Below are 21,903 nucleotides of genomic sequence, written 5' to 3'. Positions count from 1 at the left end.
GAGGCTTGTCCCCGCCTCCCCCGGGAGGGGGCGCGTCAGCCGAGCCGCCCCTCCCCTCCCCTCGCCCGTGGAGGCATCCCCCTCCCCCCACCTGAGCCGGTGCTGATGTGTGACGCGCGTGTTTCGTCTCTGTTGCAGGTCCCGATAAAAAGCGCGCCGCTGATCGTCCGTCCTCGCCGTCATCATGGTGAGTAGTAGCACACGCGGCCGCCAGGGGCGCTGGGTGCGTGTTTTTGTGGGGAGGTGCGGGAGGTGATGGGTCGGCCGTTTTAGCAGGGCAGATGGGTGAACACCGGATGGGGCGCGTTTGTCGTCAGCTGCGCTGCTAATGCGTCCGGGCGACGGCCGCCATGTGTCACGGAGAGTTTTTACCGCCAGGGGGGCGACGGGGAAGATGTTTAAACGGTCTACTACCCGAGACCGCAGTGTCCCACCTGTTCATCGTGTTCGGGAAACAAGGACTGAGCCACACGCCAACCACCTTGTGACTGACTTCGAGAGGGGTCGGGACTGGCTCCGAGGTTAACCAATTTTCTTTCCAGTTAGGATTCGATGATGAGCAGTTAGTGCACGGGCGGTGCGGATGTCCAAATTTGTTGAAAAGCGACGCGTTGACGTGTTGACAAAGACGCGCTGTGTCATGCTGCGGTGCTGAATTCAATGCAGGAGTGCACCACACTCACACGTTACATCGACCACAGCCGCACCACTAACACGGTCGTTTCTCTCGTTCGCCCAGAGTCAGCCTCTTCCCGTCATAAATCATTCAAGGCAAAATGGTGTGCAATTTTCATGATAGCCTTGTGCTGATTGCGCTTGTGGCAACATTTTTAGCAGCCCACCAAAGCCTAACATGCACAGTGGACACGGTGAGTGACCACATGGCTTTATTAGCAAAGGCTGCCACCCCCCCCCCCCCCCTCCCTCCCCATGCACGGCCGCCTGTCTCATATCAAGCGCGCGGCCACTCCAGCCGCAATCTGCATTGCAAGTAGCAACGGTGTTTCTACCTGAGGACGACGTATGAAGTGAGCCAGACGGCGGGCCGGGGAGAATCTGCCACCCTGGGGGGTCGGGGGAGGGTCTGCCGCCGCTCCGGCGGGCGTGGGAGGGTCTGCCGCCGCTCCGCCGCAGGCGGGGAGGGGTCTGCCGCCCGCTCCGGCGGAGCGGGGAGGGTCTGCCGCCGCTCCGGCAGGCCGGGGAAGGGTCTGGCGGACCGAGGGAGGGTCTGCCACCGCTCCGGCAAGCCAGGGAGGATCTGTCAGCGCTCCGGCGGGCAGGGAGGGTCTGCCGCCCGCTCCCGGCACGTCCGGGAGGGTCGCCATCCCGCTCCGGTGGTCGGGGGAGGGTCTGCCGCCGCTCCGGTGGTCCGGGGAGGTCTGTCGCCGCTCCGACAGGCCGGGGAGGGTCTGCCGCCGCTCCGGCAGGCCGGGGAGGGTCTGCCGCCGCTCCAGCGGGCAGGGGAGGGTCTGCCACCGCTCAGGTGGTCCGGGAGGGGTCTGCCGCCGGTCCGGCAGGCCGGGGAGTGTCTGCCGCCGCTCCGGCGGGCCAAAGAGGGCCTGCCACCGCTCCGCCAGCTGCGGCCGTCTGACAATCGCCAGAGCATCCCGGGCGACGGTTCGGCTCCTCCGCTGTCCCCTGACGGGTAGCCCCGCCAACTGCAGGCTGGGCGCGGCTGCAGGCGCCGGTCGGGCGGCGCACGAGGGTCACGCCCGCATGAGCCGCCGGAGCGGCCGGCCTGCCACTCCGAGCTGCAGCTTCCCCGGAGGCAGGTGCTCAGTGCAGCGGCGCGTGTCAGCTGGAACCTCGGGTGATTGGCAGTATCTGGAATCGTGTCGCCCAGACACGACGGACGGCGCGGATCGCGCCGGGCACGTGGGCTGAAAAGGGCATCGGTGACTTGGAGATGACCCTCCCCCATTCCGAACTGTGTCGCGGGGTCAAATGTCTGCAACAGACACGGCCAAGCGACGGGTGGGTCTGTCACCTCTGCTGAGGCAACTGCTCGGTCACCTGTCATTCCGTGCGCGTTATTTGTATTTCGGAATAACTATCGCAGTGTTGTTTTGCTTGGTTGAGCTTTGCTGTCTAAAGCCATTCGTACCCGGTGATAAATGACCAAAGCATGCGCAATACATTGCCGCCAGCAGTACGTAATTGGAGGTGACAGAGAGCTCAGTTGTTCGCAGGAGCCGATCTCACGCTTGGTTTGCGGCGCGACAGATCGCTAGTGTCTGCAGCCAATCGGGTAGTTCTATGTTGCGCTGCAGCCAATCACGCGGCATCAGCTGTCGCGCTATCAGCTGGCGGCGAGGTCGGTCGGCTGACCCCGGCCTCGAGCCATCTACGGCGCAAACACGCGCGGCGGCACCGCTGCCGCAGATGCCGCCCCAGTCGGGAGGCGCGCGCCCTGATCGCAGACGAGCAGGTGGTCCTGCCTCCCCTCCCCCTCTCCCTGCCGTCAGATTGTGTGCCGCGGATTATTCGCGCCAGGTGCCTGCCGAGACGGGGGGGGGGGGGGGGGGGGGCGTAAACACGGGCCTGCGCGCCGGACCTCCGCCTGCCGCTGCGGCGGAGCGGCGCCCGTGGCGGCCCTGTTTTTGTCGTTGGTCTGGTTAGTCGTCAGCTGCCGCCGCCTGGCTAAGTGGTTTGTCTTTGTGAGTGCATCCGACGCGCAGCGGCGTCATAACAAGGCCGGTGGAGCCGACGTTGTTCTAATCGCCCCCCCCCCCCCTCCCCCAGTTTGATGTTATCTGCTAGATGCCATCCGTTTCCGTTTCGGAGCAGCGGCTGAGTTCATTCGTATGTTACGCCCTTGTTTTCCCCAGGTAGGAACAAGTCAGCACTGGAAAGTGGTGTCACGCCACACGCCTGAAACGCATTTTGCGAATCACCCGCCTGCGGCCGTATTTATGTGGTTCCGAAATATTTTGCGTCTTTGCCAAATGCCCATCTCCCGCAGCACTCATGCCTACGAATATATATATATATATATATATATATATATATATATATATATATATATATATTGAAAACGTATTCTTGTGCGGAAGTTGGCGTTCGAACTGCTCACATACACACGATTGCATAGATCGTACACTAGGATCTACTTCACACGGTGATCTACTCATCGCGAACTACTACACACTACGACTAACCTCGTCGGCATCAACCCGACCTTGCTCGAGGGTGGGGTCGTCCGTGCCACTTGTGCCGGTCGAACAATACCAAACAGCGGCGCCGTCCTGCAGACCCGGTCGCTGTGCCGCACAGCTGCCGTCGCCCGTAACACGCTCACGAGCCGTCACGTGACGTCACGAGTCAGTCACGACCATGCGTCAGGTCACCTGTAGTCACGCGCCTGAACGCTTGTGGCGAGCTGGCGAGGTGATAACGCACTTGACATCTCCATTGGAAATGTGTGTGTGTGTGTGTGTGTGTGTGTGTGTGTGTGTGTGTGTGTGTGTGTGTGTGTGTGTGTGCCATTTTTTAAACGAAGCGACAGTCATGTTGTCACTGGGGTCATCACCAGATTGCCACAATTTTTCGTCACGTCACGTCATGTCACGTCACGGTCACGTCCTGTGATGTGTGCGCTTTGACGGTGAGGGCGTGGGCGGTCTTTAGCACCTGTGCCTTCGTTCGGGAGAAGACGATGACATTACATTTGGAAACGTGCCGCAAGCCTACCACTGTCATTACCATGATAGTTGTGGACAGTGCAGTTGTCCTTGTCCTATGCTGACTTCGTTCGGCCATCCACTTTTTCTGTGCTTTGGTGCACGGGTGGAACGTGCTTGGGAGTGTCAGCGCAGCAAAGCTTTCGACACGAGCATGGCATGACGGTAAAGTGTCAAAAGTGACTCAGTTTCAATGCGAGTTGGTGAGACCGCCGCCACCTTTGACACATCGAATCCTTCACCGGTAGTTTGTCTGCGCGCAGTCCGCGCGTGCACCGAATCCAGCGGCGGCTCCGCCGTCCGTCCTGATCGTCGCGTCGCTAACCGACTCTCCTCGTCTTCGACAGGACGAGAAGCGGCTGCAGGCGGCCGGTCCGGAGCGGCCGCTGCCGGCGGCGCCGGCCGCGCGCTGGCGGCGGCCGCGCGCCAACGCGCTCTGGTCCTGCTGGTACGGCGTGCTGACGTGCGCGCTACATGCCGGCCTGGCGTACCGCGCGCTGCTGGCGTACCGCGCCTACCTGCGCCTGCCGTGGCAGACCACGCCCGCCGAGCTGGCGGTCTACCTCGGCCTCGTGGCCGTGTCACTCGCGCTCGCGCCGTTCTTCCTCGTCGCCAGCTGCCTGCGCGTCGGCAACCGCGCCAACGACGGCGCGCGCTTCGGTTCGCCGCGCGTCCGCGGCGCGGCGCTGCCATCGCCGCGGCCCGGCGCGCTGCGGAACATGTGGCGCCACGGGCCGCCGACGGCGCCGCTGCTGCACGTGCTGATGGCGGCGCTGCTGTGCGTCGCTGAGCTGGTGATGGAGGCCAGGCTCATTGGCAACGGTTTCCTGCCGCCAGGTGAGAAGCCGATGAGTGAGCGGGTGAGATGGCGTCGCGGCGCTGACCGGGTCGTGTGAGTCGAGCCAGGAGAGATGTCGGGTTAGGCCTTTGTGATCCCAGGTAGATGACCATGAAGTGCATGGACGTGCTCAGAGAAGGGCAGGTGTGCGGTCCACGCTGTGCTTTCGGCGACGTCACGAAGGGGAGAGGGTATCTTGACAGGATAGACCTGAGTAGTAAAGAATGTTTGTTGGCATCAAGGTAAGAACGCGCCTGGATGCGAACCCCATACTATGCCGTTTGGAGCCGTCTTCTTCGGCGCCCTGCCTCTTGTACTCCCCATTTCCACACCCGTTTTGCCCAATGTAATATCTTTTTCGCTAAGTGGGGGTAAGACATGATAATGTACGTTGTGACTGTGACATCCAAGGGACGGGGTGGAAAGATTGGGTGTTTGTGCCGTGCAGTGCTCACATTCAGTAATTTACCCATGCATATACAAGCACACCCCTGAAACAAATATGTTCGCACTTACTCCCAGAAACTCTTATTTATGCCGTGGACAACATATTCAGGGTGTCAAGCAAAATGTTGCCTGACGCGCCTTCAAAACTAAGTACAACCACGCCACTAGCAACACAGTTATTACCGCGTGCCCCCCCCCCCTCCCCCCCCCTCCCCCACGGTGAGATACCCAGCTCCGACTGACAGTCCCGCCGCCTTCCAGACCTGGTGTGGCGCACCGAGCTGGACGCCTTCCTCGACCTCACCACGCGCGTGCTGCCGCTCAAGTTCAGCTCCCCGGCGCAGAACGTGACGGTGGTGGCGACGGCACCGCCGCCGGCGCTCGTGCTGGACCCCGTCAGCGGCTACCTGCGCCGACAGGCGCCGCTGCCGGTCGGCCCCGAGTTCCTCCACCTGGCCGCCGCCCTGCTGGTGCTGTCGGTGCGGTACGCGGCCGTCTTCTGGGACTGCCAGCGCGTGCTGGCGGCCGCCTTCTCGGCGCAGCTGCTGTTGAACGGCGCGCACTTGCTGCTCTCGTTCTGCGGCTTCTCGGTGCTGTACAAGATCCACGTGTACGGTGGTGCTGCGCTGCTGAGGCTGCCCGACCCGTTCCTGCTGAACGCGCCGCTCACAGCGCTCCTCTACGGCATCGCGAGCCTGCTGGTGCTGCTCTCCGGGACCACCGTCTTCCTCTACGGCTTCCAGAAGCTGGCCGCCTTCGTGGCCACGCACCGCCGGCAGCTGCCGGAGATGGCCGAGGCGCGCTGCCGCCTTTGGGGCTACTTCGCCCACAGCGCGGCGCTCTGCCTGCTCCTTGCCGTCGGCGTGGCAGACGGCCCGCTGCTCTACGACCTGAGTGCCGTCTACCGCGGCAGCCTGGATCCGGCCAGCTTGGCGGCCGTCATCGGCGCCATCGTGCACCATTTCCTCTGGGTGGTGCTGTGGCTGGTGCTGACGCTGCGCAGCCGGTGGCAGTTCCGCCTGCGCGTCGTCGCCGGCACGGTGGCCGTGCCGGACGCGCCGCACCTGCAGCTCGTGCACCGGGTGGAGCTGGGCCGCCGCACCGGCGCCGCCGCGCCGCTGCTCGTCGTCGCCGACAGCGGCGCCTTCGTCGTCGGCGACACGATGGCGCAGAACCTGATCCTGGGCGTGGCCACGCGCCGCTGCGGGCCGGCCAAGCCAGTGCAGATGGCGCCACTGCGGCAGGCGGCGCTGCCGCCGCGCCGCGCCGCCCGCCAGGAGGAGCAGGAGGACGAGGAGGAGCGTTACGTGCAGCTGCCACGCGGCTCCCAGCAGCGGCGGTCACGTGTCACCTTCGAACGTGACGGATCCGGCAGGAGGTAAGCCACGGACTCATAGGCGCCCAGACAGCAGTGTCATCACATAGGGGTCTCCTCGTGATTGGTGCGTATCCCGAATCTATTGCAACGGGCTTGTGGCTAAGGACACCATTTTTATAGTTTGACTTTGTTTAGTTTAGAAGAACCTGCTCTTTGCCTCTGGCAGAGCACGAATGCGCCATTTTATCGTGTGTATTTTTACAAAGAGGTATGCAATACTTAGCCTAGTCATGGCAGCGTTTTGCAGTTCGCTAAACAAACTGCCACGTTGTGTCCCCATTCCAACTCTTACAAACACACCTGATAACTATCGCAGCGTGTTAAGATGCCTATCAGCACGTGTAACCGCCGTCTGTCATCCCCAGGTGCGGTGGTTACCAGCCAGTGCCCACGGACGAGGTGCGGGAGTCAGCCCCGTACGGACAGGCGGGCGCCGAGGAGGGCGACTACGTCTGCCTCTACAAGAGCCAGCAGCAGGTGTGTGTCAGGGGAGGAGTCATGCCAACCGGCCAAGGCGTGAGGAGGTGTTGATCCATACCGTGTCAGCAGCGAATTGAAAAAATATCGCTGTACCTGCGGTGTGGGCTTATGAAGAAATCGTTCTGGGATGTAGCCAAGGAGAGGACCACAGCGACCATCCTCCCCCCTTTCCCACACTGAGCAAAGGGCTTACACTAGATACTGGACGAGTGCACGGAAATGCAGTCTAACTTCACAGAAGCTAGGAGACAATTCGATATTTGTGCCACCACCCTCATACTTCGAGGCTAGGGGCCTGGAACCAACCTGTTGACGTTGCCAACCTGTGCTCCAGCTTGACGCGTCGTCTCCGTTGCGTTTGGCAGATTCGTCGTGCGGCCGGGTGCGAGGTGCACCAAGCGGCACGACAGCCGCTGCTTCCCGCCCGCTACGCAATCCGTCCCCCTCCGGAGAGCGTCTACATGACCCGCAACGAGGTCCGGCCGCCGGCCGTGCGGCGCGCCAACAGCTTCGAGGCGCTCCCGCGCGCCTCTGGCGGCCCGCAGCGCAGCTTCTCCTTTCGCGGGCCACCGGCAGGTGGCAGGCGGATCGCCAACACCGAACCGAAGGTGGCGTTCGACCTGCGCACGACCGTGATTGGCGAGTCGCCGCGCTCGCCGCGCGCGCTCGTGCCGTCGCCGAACTCGGCGTTCTCGCCGCCCGAACCGAGCATCGCTGAGACGGCGCTTAATCACCTCCCGCCACCGCCGCCATCGCTGCTTCCGCCGCCTCCGTCGCCCATGAGGCTCTACGAGGAGGCCGACCGGCTGAGCGACATGCCGCGCATGCGCAGTCCGCGCTCGCTCGGCGTCATTAATCAGCTGAGCTCGACCGGGAACAAGCGGGACTCAGCGAACTTTTCAATGAGCGTGAGCAGTGGCAGTGACGCAGGGTCCACGTGATGAACACAGTGTTCCGTGATGAACACAGCTCCGTGTTCCGTATGAAACACGGTGTATAATCATATCCGTCGATGTGTGATTTTACGTTTATTCGTGGCGTTCACGTATGCTGAGCTGTGTGATGTTCAGTTGAGTCGTTGTATAGGAATGCTCCCTAGAGATTAGTGACAAACTGACTGGCATGGCTGCGTCGTGTCATTCCCTTACGATGCGGTAACTGCCGCTGGTCCAACCGCCCGCTCAGGCGTGCGTCACAACAGTGAGCGATCTAACGATTTTAACACTATTTATTTGAGTTATCGATGTAGTCCTGAGATTGTGTTACAAATTACTGGACGTTAAATGATGGCTAATGGATCGATAGCCATATGCCGAACTGGGTGTCCAAGCATATGTTGCCAAGGACCCCTAGCTAGCGATGGCGGATGAGAGGGCAAAAGAGAGTCTTGAGAAGCCGCGGAGAATCGTTCAAAGGCTAGTGAAAGTACAACGGCTGCCATCCGGAGGCTCGTGCTACGTTGCGATGGTGTACCGTCAGAGCTGTCACTTAACGTCAGTTAAGTCTTCATCTGACGAACACCCGCAGCCTGGGTGTGAGTGCCATGACCAGGAGTGTCGGGAGCGGGGGTACCGCGAGGTGATCTTCAGACCGCTTTCACCCATGGCTCAGGGTGCACCTGTGGGCTGACATTATCAGAGTCGTGCAACAAAATGACTGTATTTAGCTAATTGTTAATGAACGTACGTACATGATAATGCGATCGGTGCATACGAGGCATGGCATTGTACATACGGCGCCAAATATAGCTGGACCATCTACATGCAGTACATCTGCAGCATTCAGACGAAGATGTCACTATCATTTCATGGCTGGGGCGACAGCCCATGGTCAGGGAGCTCCAAGTGCTGGTCTCAGCGCCACGGCACAGTGGTGACACGGAACACGGAACACGGACACTGCAGCAATAGGATCGTCGCTGTCTGCAATACTGTCGTCGCTGTCGCAGGGAGTCTGCAATACTCCGAAGTATGTCCGCTCCAGATGCTCATCGACCGGCGAAACTTCTGTCCAAATTTGGGAAGTTCGGCTTGTGTCCGAACGTGTCCCTTGCGGGCGCGTGGCTTGAATGACATAGACAAGATCATAAATCGAGTCGGCCGTGAATAGAAGATGGCATCCCGGTTGTTGCGATCGAGGACGACTGAGTACGAGGTGGATGACGAAGGAGGGCGAGCGAGGACAGTCAGGTGCGACATTCACGCGATGGATGCAACCTCATGATAGTGTGCCTGACGGTGAGGGCGGAAAGCACTGCCCTCTGGAAGGTGCCTCCCTTTCTTTCCCTCCCCGAAGATACTTGTTAAGGCTAGTGCTTACAGAAGCAGACAATTATCCTTCCTGAGGGCGGAATAACTGGCATCTAAGTCACCTTTAGTTCTTATGCTTAGATGATGATCTAAAAAGCACTTGTATCATTTAAGTTATTCGTTGTGATGCGTTGGGCCTGAGCCTGTAACAACGCAATATGAAGCACCAATTATTAGGCTGGAGCTAACTCGCGTGTGTAATACAACGCAGGGCTTCAAACGCACGCACTGTGGGTCTGCGGCTCGGATGCTTACCTGTCACCCTGTGCGATACGCGTAAGGAGTCCGCACATTGCGAAGGCCACAAACGATGTATTCGCTAACCCCGTGGTTTGCTGTTTAAGCGTATGAGTTCCCCGCTACCTAAAGCGTTTTTGTTCTGCATAGCTGAAGTTTAAGCCAAGGTCAGAAACCTGCTTCGCGAAGTGCATGCTTCTCTGATGTGCAATATGTGTTGCTGGACTTTGGCGTGGCACATTTAGAGTATGCACTGGTTGGGGAGAACTATTACAAACCCATTGACACCTCGATGCGGGTCTCGCCACAGGTACACAACCATGTGGACGATGTATAGGCTGCAAAAGAGTGAGTTTTTCATTGTCATGAAACGTGGAAACACGCATGTCTTATTGCAAAGCGATATCATCTACGATAACGCGGCTTTTTGGCAGGGCATAGCGCAGCTTTTAACACAGTTCATGCATTTATGCGCTGTAAAAGTACTCTAGACTTATTTACATTTATGGCAGATATACAGGCCTGGGGAGCTAGCATTATCTTCGTACTCAAGGTTCATCTTTGCCGTTTGCAGGATGCAAAGGTTTTCTTTATCCGCATCCTGCGCAATGCAAGACAGCTGCACATAGTATTTACATTGAGAATGAGTACATCAAATGTGTTTAAATGTTTCAGATGTAGTTAACATATACCCGTCTCGTGAGTGCCTCCAAAAGAAAAACATCGCTCATTTGTAACTCGATTTTCCAAGCCTGCCGCGGCAAGAAATATTTCAATCTTACCCTCGCCACAGGAAAGTTACATCATTCGAGACAACATCAATCTGACAACCAGGGTGGCCAATTCCATCACCAAAATGCACACCCTGATCATCAACTGAAGTAGCAAGTCGAAACAGCCAGTTTGTCACCGGACGGTCCGAGTCATCACCATTGGTATCAGTTAAAATATGGTATGGTATAGTAAACAGACCAGACAGCAGAGCTAAACCTCCGAGTATGGGTGGAGGAGCATTGACAAGGGCAAGATCGAGGTCAAGGGTAGGGATAAGGACATGGGCAAGGTAAAAATCACCAAAATTAACAAAATTCAGCTCCTCTGAAGACCTCTGTTTGGTCCTAGAATCCGTGACTGGCCAGACCCTTCTATTGCCTCATCGTAGTCTATTTCATTGAAATTTCTCGTATTTTCAGTTCATGTCAGGTAATGAGGAACTCGACCAAGGCAAATGGCTCTCTGACATTCAGGTTCCCGCCCCGTTCTTTTTCAGCAACATGTGCATCTTGTCGACTAGGAGCTTCTTGTCGACATAGGCCCCCCTGTAAACCACGCTGTGCCCTGATACAGGTAGCCACTTTGTATCAGAGTCCCAGTCAACACAGGAGGCTTTCAAGAACATTTGCAGACACTGGCCTTGTCCCTGCTCCGCAAGTGGGACCCCAGGGTCCAAGCCGACTCTGAGCCAACTGTCCAGCATTAGTGGTCTCAGGCGTACATAGACGCCTTTATCGTTCGGGGACCCTCGCAGGCGCGATGAATCCCTTTGGCTGATCTTTCAGGGTCAGGCCTTTGCCTCGAGGTCGTTCCCCGGCCAGCCCTTTGGGCCCTCCGATCGGGCCCTTAATACTTTGAGCCGATGGTCCTGAAAGCCACTTAAGACCTAGCGGGAGGATATGTCACCTGTGCCTCCCCCCCCTTCCCCACCAGCTGGCTGCGCTCCTGAACGTGTAGTATGTACGAAACTCAATGCTAGTCAGCGACTCGCTCCCACAACGCAATTCCAAAGTGAGTACTGGCGTCTGCGTCCAAAAACATCATATTCCCAAATTGACGCCAGTTTAGTTTGAAATATGGTCGTTTTTTGCTGGTGGGCTGAATATGATAAATTCTGGCACAAATTCGTGATTTCCTGCTGTATCTTGGTGATGTATTTTATCTGTCTGGTGAAACATCAGTCAGTCTCGTGGAAGCTTTTCTTTCTAGACGTTTTACTCGTGTGTTTTGTTACTTCAGTAGGCATTATGGTTAGCAAATTCGTCAAATAGGTGGTTAAAACGTCCATATTGATGGCAATAAACCGATCGGTTGTGAGGTGTTCGTTTTGGTTGTGATTCATCCAAATTGCTGGAGGTGACCATTCTGGTCATTTTAGTTCATTTCTGGTGACCGCCTAAAAGGGAGCCATATCATTAGCCATTTCATACTAGATACTTGCCTCTGTCGTCTGCATGATGCACGGATTTCCTACCTCTGCATTTTGCGCAGAGCAAGAAGCCCCGCGAGGTGTGAACCTAAAGAACAAAAGTCCTAAATCTTGTTCCACTGTGTCATCATTATTTTTACACAATCCTTACTTCTTCATTCACCATCACCTTCTGACATCCCACGGTGGATATATTTTCACTCCCCACTGGCGAGCTGGGAAGGCGTCATATATATCTAAATCACAATGCTTAAGAGAGACGTGACAGAACGTTTTACGTTTCAGGTTTGACGGTGAAGGTGGTGTTGTGATCAGGGGTTTCGTTAAGCGTAGCCTGCTGCGAGGCCTCCGACTTTGGATTAGATAGGTTGCGGCTACTCAAGCGGATTATTCGGGCGTTGCAGGCAATCTTGCCGAGCGATTGTGACGGGCCGGGTGAGATACGGCACAGCGGTCTCGCTTGACCACATCTCTATGCAACGCTCTCGTAGTTCGCTAAGCTCTGCTACACGGGGAGCCATCCGATAAGATCCTGCGATTGTAAGCCACCACTTTGGATAATCCCTGCAGTTCGTTTTTTAAATACATCTATGCATGCACGCCACCATTCCTCACACGGCACATCCCCACAAAAGTGTACAAAAGTATTCGCGTGAGAAATAAATGCCGCAGGTGCCGGCAAATGGGAGTCACACCACTCGTCGTCAGCAGAAACACACGTGTCGGCATCTCGTCACAAAACAGAGGCCTAGCCAACGGTGGGCAGTTTCACAAAGCCATCTCTGTGCGACACATAGCGCGAGTCAGTTGTCCATCTTCATTCCCCGGCCACCGTTCAGCCTGACCTTGACCTCGGGCTGCGAGCCGGAGAAGGAGTCACGTTTGGCCGAGACCCCGCAGCCGACCTAGCCAAGGCCGTCGTCGGCAAACTGTCGAAGCGCCGTTGGCAGTGCGCGACCGTCGCGGGCGGGGACGTCAGACTCTTGTCAGCTGGCGTCCACGCTTCATGCAGACACATTCTGATAAAGCGCTGTATTTTTAATAGTGAACGTAGTTTTTTGGCGTTATTGTGGAGAAGCAGGCGTAGGTTCCAGATAGAAGGGTACAATATTGAATCTATGCTCGAATTTACCAAACAAAAGCTTTAGGCAGGCGGAGTGATCACGGCTTCTTCCTACTATGAGTGATTGACATATAAACCCGTGGAAACCTGCCTCAAAACTGTTCTTGCGTCACCTGTGCGGTAGTGAGCTAAAGCATCTGCCTGCTGTCATTGCTGCTGCTGCCACTGGCTCAGGCATGGCGACAGGCTGCGCGCGACTGCGCCTCTGCAGCCGCTCTCGGCTTCCGCCACCCTCCCCGAGCCGAAGCGCATAAAGAGGGCGCCACCGTCGGCGGTCGGCCGGCCTGGCCCCTCAATGGCGCCAGGCCAGTTCATCATGCGGAGGACCGGCTTCAGGTGCATATCTATGCCATCGGCCGATGTTGGCCCCGGGTATTTCTTGTGATGGCTGTGCGGCGCGCCAGCCAAGGGTGCTGGGCGAGCCGAGACGCAGTTTGTATCGATGCGGGTGCGGGGTCCCGGGAACAGCAATGCCTTGGTATGACGCGGTTGCAGCATGCATTTTCCGAGATAGATTCGAAATGCTTGTCATTGTACGTCCATATTTTGTGTATGCAAAAAGCGATTAAAGGTATAATTCTTTTTTAGATATGCTATCAACCATTCTAACGCGTATTTCATACAGTTCTCGCGAGGTTCGTAAATTACGGGCATTTGTAACCAGTTTGATGGCATGGCGGGATGTGCGGGCACACTTGCTAACCAAAATTAGTGGCAAATAGCTCCTACCAGCGAACTTCGCGCACTCGTCCATGCGTTCATTTCTTATTTACGTCCATATCTAGGTGTTGATTTACATCTATGAAAAGTGTTCTCATGTGGCGGCCGCCCACCACCGCCGGCACAAAACCACGCTCGTCACGCTTAAAGCCCCGCGCCACCCAAACCTTGGGAGGGAGTGCTCCAAATTTGCAGGTGAGTCTTGAACTGAAATAGCTATCGTTACGATCATTCGGTTGCAACCCACAGCCGCACCCTTCTTAGACTTAAAAGCCTCTAGTTTCTGAGTTGCAAAACCGCAAAGATGAGCAAATTATTTCGTGCAAACCATTTCAGGGTCACTCAAACGTGCATGACGCCACAGAAATGTCATTCAAAATATGTTATCCCATTGGCCATGTGGCGTTCAAGGCCAATAAAAATACAATCATCAAATAGTTCGCGATTGGCGTTTGTGGGCACGGTTTCCAGATAAAACTAATTTCAACTGGCTCTCAATCAATGGTGCGCGTGCAGTGCGAGATTCAAACACCAATCACGTTTTGTGCTACATAATTCAGGAGGCTTGTATTGGAAAAGGGTGATGTAAGTGCAATTTTGTCGCCCACCGAGTTTTCTGCAAACAAATTGTCGCCAGCAACGTAACGCAATAACATATGACAAAATGGTAGTGAAGTGGATGCTCAGTGGAGCCATCAGGGATCAGCCATCACCGAAATACTTTTTAATCGCTGTAACTTTCAAAAGTATGCACACAGCCAAAACATACAACCTATAATGTCATTCAACTCACGTCAGGATTAATTGCTGTTGCTCGGAAAGCAGACACATCGGCCTTGGACTGGGGGATAGTTGAATTACGAATCCTGGATATCCTTCCACCTTCTGGACTTGCCGGGACCTCACATTTAAACTCAATCTACGGCTGGCTCTGCTTTCCTCGACCACGAAAATGAAAACAGTGAAGGAACTCGACAGCCAGGGCAGCAGCTGAATACATGTTTAAATTTGAACATGGCCCGGAGCGCTGTGAAATGACGTACAATTTGTGGGGCTCCTCGAAGCCATGTCCCCGTATGAAAATCACGTGTGCACTTCGAGACCCCTCTCAGCTGCCATCAAACTCTCCACCATACCTTAGGCATGCATTAAATTACCAACTTCACCACACAAACAAGACTTCCCGACACCAATTTCCCACAAATGCTGGCTTGCATAATAGCACAAAAATATTGAGAGATGATCTATTAGTACGGGAGTATTTCTAGATATTAGATATATATTAGATATATCAAATTCTAGACACACAAGAGGTCTAGATATAATGTCTACAAATGATAATCTGCATGAAAATGTGTCATACCCAGGCGGCTGAATTAACTGGACATGGTGGGCATTAACGTTAACGTTAAACTGAATTAACATCAACCGACTTAACTGAATTAACTGGAGGGTCATGGTGAGCAACATCGTGGGACTTCTTGCTGTTGGTTGTCGACGGACCGTAGGACTACAGGTTTACCACATAGGTGATGGTTTTATGTGAAGTGATCAAATTCCAAGCTTATGAATTTTTAAAAAACGCGATAAAAGCGACAGGGTTTGTGCAATACGTGTCAAATTGGGCATTCATCACCTCGCGGTCGCGCCTGTGTTTTAGTGATTACCCTTCCAAACGTTACGGTCGTCTGCTAGTAATTTAATATAGGAGCTAACGATCTAGGGGCATGACATATCTCACAGATTTTCCAATGACCTCTAATGAAAGCCGTGAGGTCAGCATGTAGAGTGACTGCCTTTCGGAGATTTATTTTGCCTCTTCTCAAAGGAAGAGATCACGTCCTTGATCGGTGTCTGACGGAGTCTTCTTCGTATTGATAACTCGTCTGCTGACCCAGCCTCCGCCGTCACTGAAAATGTTTAACTCACCCCACTCTCACTCACTTTTAACGCAACTGATCTCTACTTACTTCTAAAAATACTTTTCGACTTTTGGAGGTTTAGCTCTGTTTATAGACACCCAGATCTTCCTCGGGGCATCGTGCAATCAAGTCGCTTGCAGTAGCGGCTGCTGCTTACATAGTGCGGTCCCCCACAGTGCTTTCAGTGTCTGTCACAATTCTTACATTATGTGGTCCCTCACAGTGCTTTCATTGTGTGGCCATTTTTCTGAAAACGCCTCAGCCGGGTACTGGATTAATCTGCCGACTGCCGAATTTCCCAACCAATCCAATTATGTATGCGATGTTGGTACTGCCCGTCTTTGATTTTACAAAAGTAGGTATATTATGCCTGGCGTGTCATAATGCCCAGTCTATCGAGTAGAATGCGTATAGGCACTGCTGCTGAGTCCCGCCAAAATGCCTGCTCCTGTTAAAATGAATGGACGCGGGGTTCCTCGCATTACAATCGGTTCGTGCAGGAAATACCCGCGCATTTGCTACATATGATGATGTTATATACATATATATAATATGTGGACATATACATCACATGTGTGTGTGGTGTGTGTGGTGTGTGTGTGGGTGTGTGTGTGTGTGTGTGTGTGTGTGTGTGTGTGTGTGTGTGTGTGTGTGGTGTGTGTGTGTGTGTGTGTGTGTGTGTGTGGTGTGTGTGTGTGTGTGTGTGTGTGTGTGTGTGTGTGGTGTGTGTGTGTGTGGTGTGTGTGTGTGTGTGTGTGTTGTGTGTGTGTGTGTGTGCGTGTGTGTGTGTGTGTGTGTGTTGGTGTGTGTGATGTGTGTGTGTTGTGTGTGTGTGTGTGTGTGTGTGTGTGTGTGTGTGTTGTGTGTGGTGTGTGTGTGTGTGTGTGTGTGTGTGTGTGTGTGTGTGTGTGTATGTCAAATGAGGACTCTTGTTCCAACTCTTTACCTCCATTCTCACCCACAAATAACAGGATCTGCTTTCTGCTGTATTGCAGGCATTTCTATGTTGCCATTGACATGCATTAAATTCATGATTTTTTAAAGTTGGGTATTGCTTTTCCGAACGTAACGAAAGTGGGCGAGTATTTCTATGCTTATGTTAGTGTTAGAAATACTGAAAGAAGATCTAAGGTATTCATCTGTTCGACTTTCAACCGGGCCCAGGCAACCATAACTTCCGCTAAGATATAGATCACGTGCGGCATTAGGTAATGGCTTTTGATTTCGGAGCCTTGCTTTTGCTTGTGCATAAATGTCACGGCATAATTTGCTTAATTTGATTCTTACATTTATTACAATTATGTTTATACCTATTCTTGGGAGGGTGGTCTTCAGCGGGCCGTCCTATGTCAAACACAAATATTATTAAAGCATGTATGGCATGGTTCAGTATTGAGTACTGTTGTTCTTATAAAGCAATTTAGGAAAGCTCATATTGGTATGAAAGCACAGTTGTGTATGGTCACTGTGTGACATGTGCCGTGTGGCAATAAGCCATAAAGTCAAGATGGTCAAATCGTTCGCGATATTTAAAACGGATGAAAATCTAGATGAAAATCTACCATTGCCAGCGCAATGTTGACTGCCCAAAGTGTCTTTTTATATCTATTTTTTCATGAAAGGGATGCAGACCGGTCAAGACAGCCCTTCATCACGACCTCCTCTGAGAAATAACCGAGTGCTGCGGGATGGACTTAGCTGAAAATAACACGGGCTAGTTCTGAGCCTCAGATAAGGACACAGACAGGTCTAGAAGGAAGTATGGAGGTGTTATGACCGAGTCGATACCTGGTGAAATGTCTGCATGTCGTTATTAACCGAGGGAGTTCAGTTCACTTATCACGAATTCATTCAATCAACAGACCAAATTGCAGTTATGACCTTTCGGGATCCACACCGCTGGATTTCCCTCGTACATCAGAACGCTCCGCCCTCGTGGCGCCCGAACTCCCTCCTCGTCAACATGACGCCACGTTTCGTAACGCTGGGTGTGCTCCCTCAGATAATATATTGCAATGTCTCGAATTAGGGCCTCCCGCGAACTCCGCAGCACTGTCCCGCGACATGGCAATAGTGCATGGGACGACACGGATCGTAAACAAGGCCCGAGGAGTATCGAAGCCGTGTAGCTCGCAAGTGAACCTCCATGAGTCCCCAAGACTCCGGGTCTCGTCTTCTTCGTAACCCTCGCGCACTGACATGGCGCAAGTAAATTCGCTTCTTGTCGACATCGGCTGAGTGAGGAAATCGTGAAAAATCTACGTTTTTTGTGTTCGGTCGTCGCGCGTCATAAGCTGCTTTTCAGACTTGGTTCCCCCCTTCCGATTGCATTATTTCTTCTGTCAACGCCACACACTAAGCTGTGTTTGCTGTATCATGTCTCACCCCACCATTCGATCGTGACATTCCGCGTCAACTGCGATTTTGCGGGGAAAGCTCAGTACCGCAATGCTCGGCACGGTCCGTCTGCTGACGTCACCTGACCTTCAGCGCCGCCGCCGCCGGCCGCAAACCATTGCAAGTGAAGAGCAAACAGCGATCGCCTGATGCAGGGGCGCAGCCAGAGCCATGGAAGAGTAGGGCACAGGGCCCTTACACAGGGCCCAGGTCTGGCGATTTGGGCCCTTACCAAAACCGCCAGATATCACCCATTTGTTATTGAAACATGCATGCTTATATATATATATATATATATATATATATATATATATTAACCCTCCATGACGGAATATAGGCCAGACGCCACCGCGAGAGCAGTTCTGTCTTACGGCTTAACAAAGAATCTGACAAAATCCCGCGCTTAATGACTGCGTGAAATAAATCACTGGCGATCTTCATTGTACAATGGCCCAGTGCAGCCTCTTCGAACCAATAGAAATAAGAAACTTTGTCGGACTTTACCTGGGCTGTATATAAGTGGCGAGGATCCGCGAATGCAGATTGACGATCAAAATAGGTCAACAAGTTGTGTTTACATGGCCAGGCCAATATTTTCTGCACATCTTTAATATTCAGTCTGAAACCGATAAGTGATACGAATTATGTAACGCAGTTTTGAGCATACGCGCTCGCATAACTTAAAAACAAACAAAAAAACTCGACCTAGACGTTGCAGTCTCCCCCAGGCCGCGCGCAGCACGCCCTTTTTGACAACAAATCGTACATTTAGAGTATTCGGTGCCATATTACCTGTGCGGTATTTAGATCGATGACCATATAACGTAACTGGTCTTTACAACCCGCGGAAGCGAGTGGTGCGAATCTGGGTGCGGAAACCGGAAAAGTAAACGTTAATATCTCCTTTGCCATGTTGCTGTAACTAACTGTTTACTCTGTCCATAGGACATCTTTAAAGGTTGTAAAAAATCGCCCAGTGCAATATTGAGCCGTACGATCATCTTGGAAAAAAAACATTCAGAAACTTATTTTTACTATGACCATGTTTGCGCTCATTGCCCGCCCACCTGCGTACTTGCAGTGGTCACATTGTTCGGTTTTACGAAAACTGCGATCCAAGCCATCGCTAGCTTGCTCTCCGAGATACTGGCCGTGTCGTTGGGGCTTTATGGCGTTTCGGCTGCTGGGGCTTAAATGGCGTCGCTGCCTCTCGCCCTGGCGGGAAAGGCGGGCACCGCGCGAATCGAACTCCGTACCTGTGGATTCCCGGACGCGCAGTGGTTAACGCAGGAGGCCTGGCCACTGCACTATCGCGCCGGCGCACATCTCAAACATTTTGATGGTATTTGTGTTTACTATTCGATTTGCAAAATGTTAACGTTCTCACAGAAAATGAGTCTGTGCGCTTTCACTCAGTTCGACCCACTCCATTCAACAATATGAGACCCATGATTTCTTTCCTGTAAACGACCCCATTGAGTACGACACTACAGGGCACATTATTGTTTCCGGTCAAGAGCTGGAAGGCCATTCTGTCCCGCCGCGGTGTGTTTTCTGGATTGACTCTGGCGACACGGGGCGGCATCCCAGGCCGATCCGGAGGTCCTGAGAGGGATACATCATATCACATTGGACCGCTCGCTGGCGCGGGAGACCTTCTGACCCGCGCAGTTGTCCTCGGATCGACGCATGAACCGGCATTAATGCAACAACATTCCTGCTTACCGCTGGTGGTCAAAATTGGCGCAAAACTTCGATTGGGTTTAACGGGTCCATACGAGAACAGGGATGTAGAGTCCACCGTACGGCAATGGGGGCCCTGACGACACAGGGCTCTTCTGTTACCTCAATGTAAGCAATCATCATAAGTATGTTTCCTTCAATTGTCAGAGAGCGCCGACCAACGCGAGAGGCCCCTGCCATTCGGGCTCCGGCCCCGTCCCTGTTGGGGTAAATATTCCCCTAACCGATTCGAGGCCCCTTGTTGATACAGAATGCTTTGTAAGGTACCGCGGGCCCGTGAACAATATAGGAGCCCGAACGATGTAAATCACGGACCGGGCCCTGTCCCTGTTTGTAAAACTGGACCGCCAGAACTCAGACCAGCGCGGAGCTGACTGGTGGTTGTTTGTGATCTGGCCGAAATAGTGGAACGCTCTGTCTCGGGGCTCTGTCTCGGGGCTCTCGGGGCTTGGGGCTTCAGCGCAAGAGATCATCCCAATGACATTCGAGATCACGGCTTTAGGGGCGGGGGTCCTTAATGTGACCTACAGCCAGCCCTTCAGACCCTTCAGCCATCCCATCGGGCCCTTGGGCGCCCTCAAACCGTGCCCTTAATGATAGGTTTCGGGGGCCTCTAAGGGTCCCTCGGAATCTAAGGGGCGGCACGTGTGCCCTGTCCCCCCCACCCTCGCCTGCGCTGCTGGCCTGGAATGCGTTAATCTTATCTTGCCGCGGGTGGATGAATCGGAAGGCAGACCCTTTAACCAGCTGAGCTGTCGCGGCTGGTTACTTAAACGTTATAATGCGGCAGCTCGACGCAGTGACCTGTTATCGACCGACCACTCCACTCGGGGCACACAAACATGCACGCATTACACACGGAGCACACCCGCAGGTCTAAAGATGATGACCCGTGGCGTACCTTCCGCCATGTCAGCTTCTCGCGGCCAGAGGGTCGAGACCCGATGACGAGACGCTCCGCTGAGTGACCTGGGACTTCCCGAGGCGCAGGTGGCGTGGCTGTTGTGGCACGGTCGTGAAACGATTGATTAAAAACTGCGAGTGTGTGGTATGTGCGTGGTGTATGTGCGTGCGAGTGCGTGCGAGTGCGTGGAGTGCGTAGTGCGTAGAGACATCCTGCCGGCTGGATTAGGGCACTCTCCGCTGCTACCAACGTTAGACGTGCGACACTAAATGACAGCTGTTGGGCATGCCGTTGGGCGCGACAATCATAAGACAGGCCATCTGAGGCTCGAAAATCCAGGAAGGAAGGCCCAGGGAGGCCCCAACCGCGGGCGCCGGGAGGAGGTTCGCCAGGTGGAGATGTTCCAGTGTCCACACCTGGGGAAACCACGGCGCTGAGTGCCGTCACCGCCACTGCGGCACGTTCATCGCTGCAGGCACGAGTCAGGCTGGGCTTTCTAATCTGCTGGCCGGTCTGCGACGGCCGGCCGCTAGGATGAGCGGCAGGATGTGGTCGGACTCTCCCATATCGTCCCACAGCGTTAGCAGCCACCCGCTCAGCGGCAAGGCAGCTGAGAACTGCACGCGCCTGGTCTGGCTGCAGCCGTGCACAGCAAAAGTCAGAGGCTGGAGCAAGCGAAAGCAAGGATTTTTTTCGGTCGGAGACACTGCGTGTGTCAAACCGTAGGCGTCGGTTCTTCCAGCTGTCTCAGTTCGCCCCAAGGTTGGGGTGACGAAGCGATGGGATAAGCTCGGGCCGAAACGAGCCTCCAAGGCCATGCGTGCTGGATTATGCGCTGTCAACCCGGTTCAGCCCGGCACAGGCCTTCAGGAGCAGCCGGTAGCAAGAGCAATGTATGTGAACCGTACAGCAAATAATTGAGAACCGTCCAATTCAAAATGGCATAGTTATGCCATAAAATTTAGGGTAACTCTTCACGCAGTAATAAACATAAACGGCAAATATTACATTTCACAACTTGATACCAAGCATGAAGTTAGTACACGTAACTAGCCGTGAAATGAGAACTATCGTTGTAAAAGGACGCAAGACGAATGTGCAAAGCAGTTGGAAGCACGCCTCTTGAGCGCAATTCTCCGTGACTGCGAAGGGAACAACAAATAACAAACATATTTCCTGGCAAACTGCCAGCACAGTTTACAGCACACAGTCGATAGCACAGTTCTGCACATAATGGCCCACGACCACGTGAGCAGCTTGGTAACCTCCACGCGCATCAACAAGATGCAGAAAAGCGGAATCGCGTTGTGTCATCACAAGCGCGTCGGTGCGTAAGAACGGCCTAAGTTGTGACCTCCGACCTCCTCCGACTTAAAGCCGTTACCCTGTCCATGCCATGTTTCGAGCCGTCGGCGCCGTCACGTGACTTCCCATAGGTCATGTCGACCGCGCGGTCCGCAGGTCTAAGTCCATGCCCGTGCTCGAAGCCCGTGCCCGCCAGCACGTGCTCACCAGGCGGACG

General features: G+C 54.2%; 2 protein-coding genes across 2 annotated transcripts; both read left to right on the top strand.

The window, feature by feature from the left end:
- Positions 1–4,096: 4,096 nt before the first annotated feature.
- LOC119113512 (protein tincar-like) lies at positions 4,097–7,162 on the top strand (the record flags this gene model as incomplete). Its single annotated transcript, XM_037237816.1, has 5 exons — positions 4,097–4,517; positions 5,227–6,074; positions 6,246–6,343; positions 6,709–6,857; positions 7,158–7,162. Coding segments are annotated over 5 exons (1,521 nt in total), but the record flags the coding sequence as incomplete, so codon positions are not given.
- LOC119114227 (formin-like protein 16) lies at positions 6,217–8,583 on the top strand. Its single transcript, XM_037238427.1, has 3 exons — positions 6,217–6,343; positions 6,709–6,820; positions 7,189–8,583. The coding sequence occupies exon 3, from the start codon at positions 7,285–7,287 to the stop codon at positions 7,762–7,764; it is 480 nt and encodes a 159-aa protein (XP_037094322.1). The 5' UTR covers positions 6,217–6,343; positions 6,709–6,820; positions 7,189–7,284; the 3' UTR covers positions 7,765–8,583.
- The last annotated feature ends 13,320 nt before the right edge of the window (positions 8,584–21,903 follow it).

Source organism: Pollicipes pollicipes, unplaced genomic scaffold (genome assembly GCF_011947565.3).
Source record: "Pollicipes pollicipes isolate AB1234 unplaced genomic scaffold, Ppol_2.1 Scaffold_7262;HRSCAF=8765_pilon_pilon_pilon, whole genome shotgun sequence".
NCBI classification, from domain to species: domain Eukaryota; kingdom Metazoa; phylum Arthropoda; class Thecostraca; order Pollicipedomorpha; family Pollicipedidae; genus Pollicipes; species Pollicipes pollicipes.
Note: the sequence above shows the minus strand (reverse complement) of the source record. Positions and strands in the feature narration are given on the sequence as shown.